Genomic DNA, 13,733 nt, shown 5'->3' with positions numbered 1-13,733 from the left:
AGTCTGTCAAAAGAGCTGTGGCCTCCAAACAGGTTGTCAAATACCCGAAGTGAAAATACCCTGAAGACTGGTTACAAACTACACCACCAATGCCCACAGTCTCTCGCTGTATCAACGCAAAAGATGATGTTTTTTGCTCCTGAAAAGTGAGAGTTTCTGCTTCAGTCTTTGCAGCAACATTCGCACTCGATGCAGACTCCAGGAAGGGAAGCTGACCTGTGGTGATTTCCGACTGGATGTGACTCACTGAGTGATTTCAACGTCCATCTGATTGAGAGAAACGCTGTGGGGAAAACTCGAAAATCTTGTGCTTCTAGAGTCGCTGTCTTTTCACGATAATTTACTGCCTGTGAATATTTCTATCGTTTGTGTGCTAACAACGTGACATTAACGTGACCAGAACGGACTTCTATCAGAACGTGACAGAGTGGACTGTCAGGGCGACACAGCAAAGTTACTGTTTCCATCATATCTGAATCCATATCAGACACTAAGCACACCGGTAAAAGGAGCACATTTATGACGTCACACCGGATGTAGAAAGGATGAGATCATATGACAAAAATAGAAATCTAGTAAATATGACATTTTTCTGATTACTGACTGCCTCAACTCGTCTGCCAATAAAATGAGGTGCTGACTACTGATCACATTAGCATTAATTCTTGGTAATTAAATAACGACGAGAGAAAGATAACACTGAGACAAAAGACGACACAGATCATCTACAGGCGAGTGAATCAGTTGAGTTACATCACCATGGCCCAAGATAACAGTCAGGAATATGGCGGTTTGTTTGAAACGTGAGTTCATCTAGCCTCAGATTTGAAGTTGGCCTCATGGCAGCCTGCAATCGCTCCCAGCAGGTGGTCGCTTGAGTAGCAGCCTCAGGAGCTCTTGACCGCAAGAAGTTCAGATACAAGTCTAGGGTCACGGGTGCAACTGCTCTACAAATGCACGATTGGGGAAGGCGGGTGTAATCAGGTCGTGCCTCCGTGATAGGACTACCCTGATCAGACAATTTTCTTGCTCCTGTCCGCGTCCTGTGCTGCACGTGTGTCTCCATTGTTCTACCGCTTCGTTTGAATACAAAAGGTTGTTACTCAATGTTTTAGAAAACTTTACAGAGTGAGGTAGAAAAAAAAAACCAACCGACGGTAGGTTGATTATCGTGATCCTGCATATGGTACAGCGGATGTCTGTCACGTGACCGGCAGGGAATGGTGTATGGAAATCAGCGGAGGTGACGAATGCGGGAAGCACAGTGCGTTCTCTAGAACGCCAGTGGACTAGGAAAGTGTTGGAACATCGGGTCTAGGTTCCCCTACCTCTAACTAGGGACCCCGAGGGTCAGCAGCTGGCGACATTCAGTCCACAGCAACCTTGGTGCGACATTTACAGTCGACGGCGGCTGACGCACAGGTGGACGTCGTGCGAACGCCAAACCTTTACGATGCCTGTGGAAAAACTCTAACCGTATAATTATTTCTTTGATAAACGTGTCATTGTTTGTGTTAAAAACTGTGAAGATATATTAACCAGCAGAAAAAAATTAGAGGAAAAAAAATGTAGAGAAAGTCTTGAGAGCTCTCACGTGACTACATGCAGCCAATCAGAGATCAGCGGCTGCTCACCAGAAGGAAGTGAGAGGAGAGGACTGTGACAAGATATTACCTGATAGGTGAGTTTTAAAGAATTTTGTCTGTCGCTAAGATCGTTGGCGCGCATTTATATGCATGGGAATTGTATTTCGATCCATTTATTAACCTTTTTTGACAATTTTAGAGAGTTTTTCTTTTAGTCAGCCAACATAGCTATATATCACATGTCCGAGACTAAGGTCATCAAATTACTTTTAAGAAAGAAAAAAGTATTGAATAAAAACTACTATGCAGGTAATGCAACAGTCGTTTAGGTAAACTGTATTTCAGAAATGAAGGAAATAGTCGCATGCTAGTGGCCTCCATCAGGCATCAACCTCATGGGAAATGTGTGACCTTTACTTTCCTCACATTACATTTTCTCAGAAATGCAGAGCCATTCAAACGATAAAGGGTTTCATTTTGTCAGCGCCAGAGATAAGCGCTGATCAGATTCTTATGTTCAAGAGCGAAGCAAACATTGTGAGGACACTTGTTCATACGTGTACGTAAATTCTGTGCTAACGGCCACGTTGTTTACTAAACATTCCGAGACGAAGTCTACTCACTACGAGGAAGAGCTTTCCCGAACTGACAACAATGAGTAGATCAAACCAAAGACATCCGGGACTTACCTAGACAGGGGTCATAGTTCACACGCACTCGCGCATTATCATACACCCGTTAGCCTTTTTCCATATCCCGTCAATCACACAAAGTTGTTTTTTTTCAAAAGTAAACTGCGCTAAGGAGGGCGAAAAAGCAAACATACAGAAGAGAGAGAGAGGTCAGGGATAGAGAAAGGCCTTGACGGAAAATAGTAAATATTTCGCGTCCAGGAGACCCATGGGAGACATGTCTGAAGAGGGAAGATGATAATTTACACGCTATAAAAGTCATAAGCATTATTTTCCAGAAAACTTTCCCCATAGGCAAGAGCGTGTGTTGACATGATCCAAACCCTTGAATGACATTGTTACAAACACTGCGATGACTAGAGTTAATAGCATGTTGCTTTTACGAACCGCACGGACGGCACTCACAAGCGCTGTCAGGATACGTATGCACGCAAGCACGCAGACACACACACAGCCTGGAGATGGTGAGATGGAAAGAAAGAGGGAGACAAAGAAGAAGACATAGCGTTGAGAGAGAGGGAGAAAGAAAGAGAGAAAGAGTTTTATTCAGACGTGTTTGTGTCTGCCTAGGGGTTCATTTTTCAATAATATGACTTAATTTTTATTTTCCCGATTTGACATAGACGCTCAGACGGATGTGATATCCAGTGTAAACATGTAAGCCATTTCGTCCACAGGCGACAAGTTGCTGTTGAGGTCACACCTTTCTCTCACGCCCTCCAGCAAGCAATGTGACAAGCACAATGTGAGTAGACAAATCACTCTTCTGAGGTTCGATGGTTTAAAAAGCTTCTACATTAGATGGTTTAATAATGGGATTCACAAAAAACAAGGTGCAAATGTTTTTGTTTTTGTTTTCTTGTTCTTTTTGTACACATTGCGATTTCTGCATAAAATGTGAAGAAGAAACAGGTCCGAGATTTTGCGTTAGAATTTGTTTATTACCAACAATCAGACACAACGAGTACATGCTCCCTTCAACCTAGTTTTGTTTTTGTTGTAATGTTTGTTTTGTTGCAATAAACTCCCTCACTGTTCCCTCTGTACAGGGGACACAAACCTTTCTTAGATTTGAACACCGTGTCCAGCTACAGCTGGTTCACCCTTAGAGGGGAAGATGTTGCCTCCATCCTCATCAATCGCCTTACCTGCTACACCCTCGTCATCATCGCTCTCTGCCTGTCTGGAGTGCAGCTGGTGGGCAACGCCATCGAGTGCTGGTGTCCAGCGCAGACCACCGATGCCCAGTGCAACTACACCAAGTCCGTGTGTTGGATTTCTCGTGTCTACTTCATAGATCATGTAAGTCAACCGGGGTACATCTGCAGTAGAGTGTGCTGCTGCTGCTGCTGCTACTGTTGCTGCTACATGTTCACATCAATGGGGGGAAGCAGAAGCGAAAAACGAAGATAGCGATTAAGTGTGAGGATCCAGCTTGGCACTTTCCACTTCAATGAACCTTGCTTGCCTGAAAAAAAATTTTTTTCCCAGGGAGGGAGTGACTGCAATGGATTCAGCCTACTGTTAATTCCATGTGGGAGTGTGTTCTCTTGCTCTAGCTACTCTTCATAGTTTACTCACATGTTGTTTTGTTTCCTGTTGTGGATTCAACCTCTATTCTTCTTTGATTTCAAAGGGAGGTTAGACGGTTGTTCGCTGTACCCTTCCCTCCTTTCTCCTTCAAAACCAGTTTTGGTGGAAGTTAAATGATGTAAATAAATGTCTTGAGGCTCGGGAGATGGAACCATGTCTGTGAGAGATCAATTTTTGTGAATATTATGCGCATACAAAATCTGTCTTTTTTTCAGGACCTTGCCATTCCAAACTCTCAGCGATGAAAGAAGAAATATCCTCCAGGACCATCAGTTTCTATCCCTATATACCTTTTATTTTTGCGTTCACCGCCTTCTTCTTTCAAATTCCAACGATTCTGTGGAAAACCTGGCAGGTGAGATTATAAATAAAATAATGCATTAATCCTAATGTGGAATCCGTATTTATTGTTTATTTACTTAATCCTTTATCCATGAATAAGTTAAACGTCAGGATGAATCAAATGTTTATCTCTTTGCACACATCCTTATCTATCTTCCCTTCCATATCCGCCACCTACCCACTATCGAGTCCTTTAAAACTAAACTAAATTATACCTGTTACACGAGCATTACTCTTACACCTATCGACATAGCACAGTTGTTTCTCCTTATGTCCTTCTGTCCGTATTCTGTCCATGCCTTTAGCGCTGACAGCATGCTCCTTCGTGAGGGTGATTATGCGCTACATAAATCATACATTTATTCTTATTATTTTTCAGCATTTTGTTTGTATTTGTTATATATATATAGGTGTGTAAACGCACTTTTTGTGCTTTGGACAGGCTGAAGATGGCTTTGACTTGGACAGAATGATCCAGTCGGTGACCAGCTGTCTTGCAGGCGAGAAGAAGGCTGAGCTCGTAGCCAACAACATCGACCTCCACCTCCAAAGCCGGCAACGTCGTCGTCGTCGGTGGTGGGGCCCCGTGGAGGCGGTGGCCGAGTGGGTCAGTGCGACTGGCGTCTTCGTGCTGGGGTCGGGTGGCGGCACGTACCAGACGGGTCTGTTCCTGCTGACTCGCCTGCTGAACGTCGTGGTGGTGGCGCTGTTGTACCCGTTGCTGAGCCGCTTTCTGGAGGCGGACTTCGCGGCGTGGGGCTGGTACATGCTGCGGCAGCTGATTGGCTTGGAGGAGGACGCTGACGGAACCGAGGCGAGAAACGTCTTTCAGCGCGAGACGCTGTGCGACTTCCGCATCCGGCAGCAGCAGAACGTCCACGTGTACACGGTTCAGTGCGTGCTGCCTCTCAACCTGTGGAGCGAAAAGATCTTCCTGGTGCTGTGGGTCTGGCTGCCCGTCCTGCTCGTCGCCAGCGTCTTCTGTTATCTGGACTGGTGGCGCAAGCTGGTGAGACAGGGCGGACGACGGCTTTCGTGCGCAAACACCTGCGCATAGGTGTGCCGTCGCTGAAGCAAGCCCTGAGTGTCAAGGACAAGGACACGGAGACCTTCGCCACGCGTCACGTGGACGCGGACACCGTGCTCATCCTGCGCAAGATGGAGCTGGTGGCGGGTGTGCAGTTTACTAGTCTTGTGGTCAAGCGCCTCTGGCTTAAATATCAGGGGAGAGGGGAGGGAAAAGAACCCATCGCACCCTTATGACGATTGATTGTGTGTGTGTGTGTGCGTGAATGTGTACGTACTTGCTTTGTGCACGTGCTATCGTTTGTTCAATGCGTTCTGCCGTAAAAATCAAAGAAAATATGTAGCGCCGGAGACATTACATGCACAGTCATATATCATTCATGAAATATAAGAGCTTCGGCAACAGATCGGAACAATGACCTTTATCGAAACGGGTTCTGGCAAAAAAAGAAAAAAAAAAGCTTTAAGTTTATGAAATTTTGGCTAGTCTAAGCCACATACACTTTTTATATTGCTCGAAACTGGTTCTGGCTTAAACAAAACAAAACAAAACAAACAAAACAAAACCCCCAAAATTCCACCAAAAACAAACAAAACAAAACAAAACAAAAATCTGTATCAGTACGGTTGTGTAATTTGACTTATCTAAACCACGCACATTTTTCACATTGCTGTTGTGGATTTGACGTAAATTCTAATCAAAGAAATTGCCGAAGCATATTTTATTTGCTATTGCACCAAAAGAGGCTGAAGATTACAAGGATCTAGAGACAGTTCTATTATGTTGCTCTTAGACTACGTTTGTGCTGTGTTATTATGTTCTATTATTATGCTGTGTCAAGTGTATTGATACAATACAATACAAAGTGATACAACAGAATGTCGACGACACGGAGGATGACTGTTCCACCCCTAAACAACCACACGCTAGGCCAGGATTCCATTTGTGGCCATTTTGTGAAAATAGTCTGATTTTATGTTGAATAGAAAAGATTTATAATTGTTTTTTATTCAAAGATGATTATGATCTGATGTTTAGAAAATAATTATAATACTGTTTTTTTGCTTTATGTAATATTTAATAAAACAAATACCTTGAAAAGCACTAATTCATTCATTGTCTTGGATCGAATATCACAGGCACTTGTGTAAACTGAAATGAATGCTCTTATTAAAAAAATCTCAAACGGGAGGGGGGAAGGGCTTGTATACGAAATGTAAGGGAAAAACATCGTCCCTTAATACCAAGAATCGCTCCTAGTCTGTGACGTCAGGATTGTGCATGGATACTTTTAGGCTGTGAAAGCCTCAGCCTATGGGAGAGCGAGATACATTTGCTAATTAGGCATATCCCGAGGTTTCGATGCTGACCTCTACTGCGCATGGTAATGTTTGTGGGCGCATGTATCTCGAGAACAGCAAAGGGGAATTCTCCTAGATTTGAAAACAGTAGCTTGCACTGAACAGGTTGGAATACATTACCTACTAGTTCTATAAAATGTGCTAAACTACATATTCAGATATTTGAAATATTCAGATAATTGCAAAAAAAAAAAAAAAAAAAAACAACAAAAAAAAAACGGGAATTAGTTGAACGCATCTGTAAATGTGCCTTCAGCTTGCAAAAAGCTTATATGCAATTGCACGCTCTGCACAATAACATTCTATCACTGCCCACGTGCCTGAAGAATTTAAAGTGCATTGACATGTGGGATAATGAAAGCCGAAAGGCACGCAAGAACACTACAAGTTCAGTCTTGGACAGCTCCTTCAACATCTTGTGTCACCCCAGAGGCAGAACACGTTTAAAAAGTAATGAGATTTAATTAATGAAAACATTACTATGATTAAATGCGAAAAACAACAGGCTGAAATTCTGATTTCGTTTGAAAACAAGTGTGAAACTTTTCTGTAGATATTTTTTAGCGAAACTTGTTTAATAAATTTTAAATAATTCTTCCTGCTTCTTAAAGTTCCAAGGAAGTAAGTCGTGATTTGACAGGAGACAACTCGCTATGACGTCAGCAACGACTTTGAAAGGAAAAATTTCCGAAAACGCACACTGACAGTGACGATGGGAAAACATGATGTGTCCTTCCTGTGACATCCCTCCATTCTGCGCATGACAAGAAAAAGTCGAGCCCAGAGAAACGATCGAGAGCCGACGGAAAGTTTAGACCTGATACTGCTCACAACAACTCAAGTGTCCAGTCAGAGGGTGGAGAAAGCTTTTACTTCTTCCAGAGATGTAAGTAGCTAGCTCTATGTGAAGTTCTTTTACCTTCTGTATTTTGCACCAATCGTGTATGAGTTTCCCTAAGATTGTCATTGTGCCTCCTACCCGACTTGCCTTAATCTTTTATCAACACACCCTTCCTTGCACAACCTCGCCGCAACAAAGATGTAGTTGTCAAGCACAAGCATTCCTCTCTTACTTTCTTCTTTTAAAAATCTACAAGTTTTCATTTGGTGCACATCATTCATTAAAACTCATAAGTAAATTTATCATTGAAGATAATATGTCAAAACCGCTGAGAAATTCTTTGTGCGTGATCTGTGACATGACATTTTGTATTTCCTGTTTTTGAAGTAACGAAGGTTAGGAAAACCAGTGTGCGTAATAGTATGTAGGGGAAACTATAAAGTTCCTCGTTTTGTTGTCTAGCTGTTTAAAGTACATTAAAGGAAACAATACAAAGGGAACAATGTTTATTAATCTTTCTTCTTATCAACATCTCATCTCTCAATAAAGCCATTGTACGGTATTATATCCTTATTCAGGCTTTTCAACAGTCATTTCTTACATCAGTTGTTGAAACCAAGCTTTATCCTTTCTAGGTGTAAATGATATTTTTTTTAGTAATTAAGAAAAAACTAGATAGCCTTTTATAAAAAGTGGTTAAAGACAATTTTGACAACTGAATGCAAAAAAAAAAAAAAAAAAAAAAAAAAAAAAGAGAGAGAGAGAGAGAAAGAAAGATTAAGCGAGCTTAGTATGTGAAAAAATTGCGCAGGCATCATTGGACAAGAAAGGCACAAACACGCACGCAGGTATAAAAAGGAATCCACATCATTGCACACATGTCCGTTTACACACAAGAACACACAGTCCTGATATCTTCCCTTATCACGGCACACGTCAGAAGGGAAAAAACCCGGCATGAAAGTATAAATATCCCATATCGTGAGTTTGATAACAACAGTAAACACGGGTGCTCACTTTCTGAGAAAGAAATTATTTAATATTCTCGTTTCACTCGCACAGACTTTACGATGTCTCGGTGTCTGCTAGGGATTGACTAGACTTGATTACAGGTAGTGTGACATGTGACGACTGCTCACATCTACACGACACACGGGTGGACAGGGCAAGACCTGACTCTGGGTGCAGGCAAGAATCCACATTACTGTTGGTTTGTCTCCTTACAACGATGTTGCGTCACTGACAAGCAGATATGAATAAGGAAAGCAGGCCTGACAAATAACCACAGCTTCTGTCTGTCCTGTTATCTAAAAAGATGTTTTAAAAAAGAAATTATGGGAAAGGAAAGCGCGCAGTGGGAGAAGTCAACACTAAGGGTGCGCTATACGTGAGCTGGGTGGCCATGAGGACCGGAAACAACCCGTTGACCCTGCGGTCTTCACTGAAACAAAGATAATGATAAATTTGAACTAAAGGAGCCGCCATTTGTAATTGACCTGTACATGACAGGAGTCTATCTTTATCCTCGTCCCCGTTTAAATTCCAAAAAGGTTTATTGCTGGCACTGATTCAACAGTTTGCGGAAAACGTTAGGAGACGGTTCTTCGACACGCCGTTGTAGTGAGTCACTACTGTCGGGTCTGGGGGGTTGTTTTTCAAGGGGGTCAGACCTAACTTGACTCAGTCAACAGGTGTCACCTAAAGCTATTCGGGATGACATTTAATGCTTTTATAACAGCACTTCACAATAACACTCGCTCATATTTTTTTTTCTTTTCTTTCACTCTCTCATTGTCCCTCACAAACGATTATGTATCCACCACGTGCATCACAAATAAGTAGTTACTCTCAGCTCTTGTTGTTGTTATTTGGTTCCTCTTTGGGTTTTCTGTATTTGATTTTATTCTTCGTTTAGTACTTTTTTTTTTATTCTTTTATAGGTTCATTTGTTATTTGCTTTCCTGTCCCTTGTATGCTGTCCATGTTTCGTTCTTGTTCTTAAGCGCTAAGAGCATGCTCCTTAGGACTGTGAGTATGCCCTTTAAAAATTTTGCATTTCTTCCTCTTAGTTTGTGTCCAGGCACTTGTGTTTCGGGCTGAAACTTTGAATCATTTTTTTTTTCAGGGCAAGGCACCAAGTTCCTGCGCTTGGTCTAAGAGAAATAGCAGGACATAGGTGGGTCAGAAAAGGTCAAGTGGACATCATCTCGTCACTGTTGCCCATCACGTCCATTGTGCTGGCTACAGCTGGAGTCGTGCTAAAGGCATCAACATTGTGGGAGAGCCCATCGAGTGTTTGTGTCCTCCACAGCAGTCCGCAGCTCAGTGCAACTACACCAAGGCCTGGTGCCGCATCTCTTCGCTCATGTTTATTGACTACGTAAGTGATGTCTGCCGCAGCTTTCTCTAATTTGGGGTCAATGGTTGTGAGTGTGACCTTTCGTGGCTTTTGTTTGCGACATAGGAAGAGTGGGTCGCCTGATGATAATAAGAAACAAAGACGATGAGGTAGAAAGTGTGTGTGTGTGTCTGGGGTGGTAGAATTGGTGTTTTACTCCGAGCCAGCAACTAAGGCTTCATCACGCGAAAGCAGACAGTCCTGTAAACAAATGTCATGTGCAGAGAAAGAACAGCGTGCCCGAGACGAGATCTGAACCCAACACAGTCAATCTTTGGTGTATTAATGCTTGGCGGTAACCGTGCCGCCACCGGACAGCCCGTATGTGTGTGTTCGGGGAGGGGATGGACAGAAGGAGGAGTACAAAGAAGAATAATCTAGTTAGAATTACGAAATAGCACAATGCTGTATTATAGCAATGACATATTATGACTGGAGATAACGAGAGACACTTTGTTTTCAGGATACAGAAATTCCGCATGACCCGACACAGAGACAGAGCGCATCGAGGCAGAAAATGGATGGGTATCCTATGGTACCCGTGGTTCTCATTCTGCTGGCATTTTGTCTCCAATTCCCCTCTTTCCTGTGGCAGGTGCGTCTAGAGATGTGGGGTGGGATATCATCGTTAGGACACTGCCTTTTCAGATCGATTAGCCATCTTCGAACCTAACTGCAATATCATTCAGTTTATAACTGCTCTTATCAACAAAATCTTCATTAAGTATAAACACATATTTAAAACTTCGAATAATTTCTTCTAAAAAAAAAAGCGACACTGTATAAAAATGTTGCTTTGATTTGGATCTCGATTGCTGAATTTCCTTTATGCACAACCCACACTACGCAATGTTGAAAACGTTTAAATACCTCCAACGGTCATATTTCATGGAATATGATTTATCATACTACATAACTACTAACGTTTTCGATGTGTGTTTGATTCTTGATATGTGAGATCTGTGAAGCTTCCTACCAGTAGACTTTTCCTCCATTTTGTCTTGTTTCTATTTTGTCTAGGAGTGCAGCGATGGACTGAGCAAGAGAATGCGTGTAGGGAATGTCATCGGCGACACCAGGCTTGATGAAGGGATCGCAAACATCATCATCAACCGCCAGTCTCTCAAACGAGTGGAACAAGGTCGAAGCAGACGTGCGTTATCTGCTGTGTGTCTACGTGTCCTCAGTGCGTGCGGACTGTTCATGTTTGGTAAACGGTTCGGAACTTACGAAACTGGTTTGTTGATGCTGACAAAGCTGGTAACTGTCTGTCTCCTAGGTGGTGCCTTTGTAGTTTTAGCTTCGTTCATGCAAACAGACGTGACCTGGGGATGGAACCTCCTGTACGACCGTTTGACATGGCGAATCTGGACGGCCCACGGAAATGAGTTTTTTCCCGCGGAGGTTTTGTGTGAGGTCAAAGTTCGTCAGATGCAGAACGAGGTGATGTACACCGTGCAGTGTGTCCTGCCCATCAACATGTGGAACGAAAAAGTGTTCGCCGTTCTCTGGTTCTGGCTGCTTTTCCTCCTCTTGCTCAGCATCTACAGCTACATGTTCTGGTTTCGCGTTCTGATGTTTTCCTCCAGTCGCCACAGATTTCTGCTCAAACTTTCCCCGAAGAGCCGTTCGGAGTCGAGGCTTCTTTTGGTAGGAGCCGCTATGTTGATGAGTTTGCAGAAGAATTCTTGAATTCGGATGTTTTGCTGGAGTTACGTCTGTTAGAATCGACCTGCGGGTTGAGAGACATACGGCGAGTGGCGGCAAGGCTTTGGGAGGCATACAAAACCCGAAAAACTCAGTAATGGTTGGTTGGCTGTTTGTTTGTTGATTTGGCCGGAAAGTGCTTCCATTTAGAGGTGATTTCGAAGGGTAAGGAAACCGAAGTACCCGGAGAGTGTCCGGGGAAGAGATCTGAACCCAGGACCCACCGTCTGCAGTGGTGACAAGCTAGTATTTTAAGACCTCCTTGAGTGGTGACACATATCATGCTCAAAAGACTCCTTCTCACATCACTTAGCAATGCCTAAGAAAAAAACTCTGCTGATGAGTTGTCAGTTACATTCCGCTAACGTGGCACACCTAGAGTGTGCATGTGCCATTTTCTCTCTCTCTGTCCGCCAGTATTCATAGAGAATTTTTTTCTCCAAATATATAATATTCAGATTGCTCTCTTTTGTTGTATGGATCTGAAAATTGATGTTACCAAGCTTTGATGTGCTAGAAAAAGTTCACTAATTTGCTTGCAAAAGATTTCTATGTGGGGCTAAATACACCAAATAAAATAACTTACGGTGAACTTTGTAGATTTCCAATATGTATACTATCCAAGGTAAGCACACCTCGTGAAAGAATTGCTATGTGTAAATTGTTTTTGACTTTTATGGTTACAGCAGGGGGTAGGAAGTGTTAATACATTTATATGTACATTCCGATAACGACTGAAAGATTAATTGTTTTGCCCAGAAATGGCACTGATCTGGGTAACAGTTCACGATTAGAAGTGTGCATCGTATAAAGATATTTTCCAGCCCTAATGATACTTGATTTCTACCAACTGAAATTTTTTGAAGTAGCTTATATCTATTTTTAGATTTGGAATATCTGCTATAACAACACGTAAGCTACGATACAGATATAATGTGTCCCCACGAGATGTGACCTGTCCACTATGTAAACTAGAAATAGAAGATGAAGCACATGTACTCTTATTTTACGTCCTAGTACACACGTTTGTTATTGGACTATTCATTATTTCTGTGGTTCATAGAGAAGTCTTTCGCACTTACTATATAAGTTCATGACAATGTATTTAGATGATTGCATTTATAACAACATGTTGACCACAGACTACATATTTTCAATATCTTAAATGTTTAACAATCTAATGTATTTTTTTCATAATGATAACTCACCCCTTGATATGAACCCAGTGGTGTCAATAAATGATCAAAGGTCAAAGGTATCTCTGTGTCCGCGCAAGAGCACGCGTGCTTGCTTGTCAGACCCAGTCCCACATTTTTATATTAAAGTGTCTTCAAAAAAACGAGTGTTGGGTATCATGAAATAAACTGAGACCATGTAAGAAAACAAAATCAAAAAACCTTGCGAATGCTCGCTCCTCTTACTTATTACCCCAGCCCAGAACCTGTAACTAAACGAGTAACTGTGCCTGCAAGTGTTTTTCAATGCAGTATCAAAGTAAATCTGATATCTACAAATGTGAAATAAGAATTGATCAATTGATTAGTTGACTGATTTACTGATTTAAACCGTTTACTCCCACTCCAGCCAACACTGTTATTGCAGAAAGAGGGGCTCAGAGGCCCACTTTCCGGAAAACAGCCGGCTGTGTAGTGTTTTATTATGCCGAGAGCCACACTGCACCGACTTCCCACTCATGGGTGAGTGATATGCACCTCGAGTGACTGTAGGGAGCACGATTTCTTACACAACGACTTCAATAGGTCTTGTAATTACCTCCACGCTATGACATTTCAGTCTTTATTCCCTCGTCCTCTATGTTTAACACTTCGTCTCTCTTTCTTTCTCTCTCTCGTTCTCACACACACCGACATGGATCCCTATACCCGGCCATTGCATTTAACGTTTTAGCAACGCAGTACCAATAAATAAATATTAAACAAATCCCATCAAGATGAAGCACAAAGTAACAAACCTCACGAAACTTTTTTATTATTATTATTGTTGTTATTTTGTAAATCGATTATTTTTTTTTAATATTTATCCATATATGATGGAGACGCACAGACACGCTGCTTTCTCTCACCTAACGGGCTGATAGGTAACCGGTAAATAGAATAATGTCTTATTGACAACTTGTTGTCTGCCTAGTCAAAAAGTAAGGCCAGCCTAAAAGGGTGGAAGACTTT

The 13,733-nt window shown here is 42.2% G+C and overlaps 2 protein-coding genes across 2 annotated transcripts; both read left to right on the top strand.

Annotated features, from left to right (window-relative positions):
- The first annotated feature begins 6 nt into the window (after nucleotides 1-6).
- LOC112558884 (innexin unc-7-like) lies at nucleotides 7-6,344 on the top strand. Its single transcript, XM_025229666.1, has 4 exons — nucleotides 7-1,681; nucleotides 2,956-3,023; nucleotides 3,328-3,580; nucleotides 4,656-6,344. Coding segments are annotated over exons 2-4 (870 nt in total). The 5' UTR covers nucleotides 7-1,681; nucleotides 2,956-3,021; the 3' UTR covers nucleotides 5,271-6,344.
- A 992-nt stretch (nucleotides 6,345-7,336) lies between these two features.
- Nucleotides 7,337-12,805, top strand: LOC112574988 (innexin-3-like). The gene is made up of 4 exons (XM_025256464.1): nucleotides 7,337-7,487; nucleotides 9,568-9,822; nucleotides 10,304-10,435; nucleotides 10,861-12,805. Exons 2-4 carry the CDS (start codon nucleotides 9,808-9,810, stop codon nucleotides 11,530-11,532), a joined length of 819 nt encoding a protein of 272 aa, XP_025112249.1. The 5' UTR covers nucleotides 7,337-7,487; nucleotides 9,568-9,807; the 3' UTR covers nucleotides 11,533-12,805.
- Nucleotides 12,806-13,733: the final 928 nt, after the last annotated feature.

The sequence above is a fragment of the Pomacea canaliculata genome, linkage group LG1, assembly GCF_003073045.1.
Source record: "Pomacea canaliculata isolate SZHN2017 linkage group LG1, ASM307304v1, whole genome shotgun sequence".
NCBI lineage: Eukaryota > Metazoa > Mollusca > Gastropoda > Architaenioglossa > Ampullariidae > Pomacea > Pomacea canaliculata.
The sequence above is the reverse complement of the archived record's forward strand: the minus strand, read 5'-3'. Positions and strand labels throughout refer to the sequence as shown.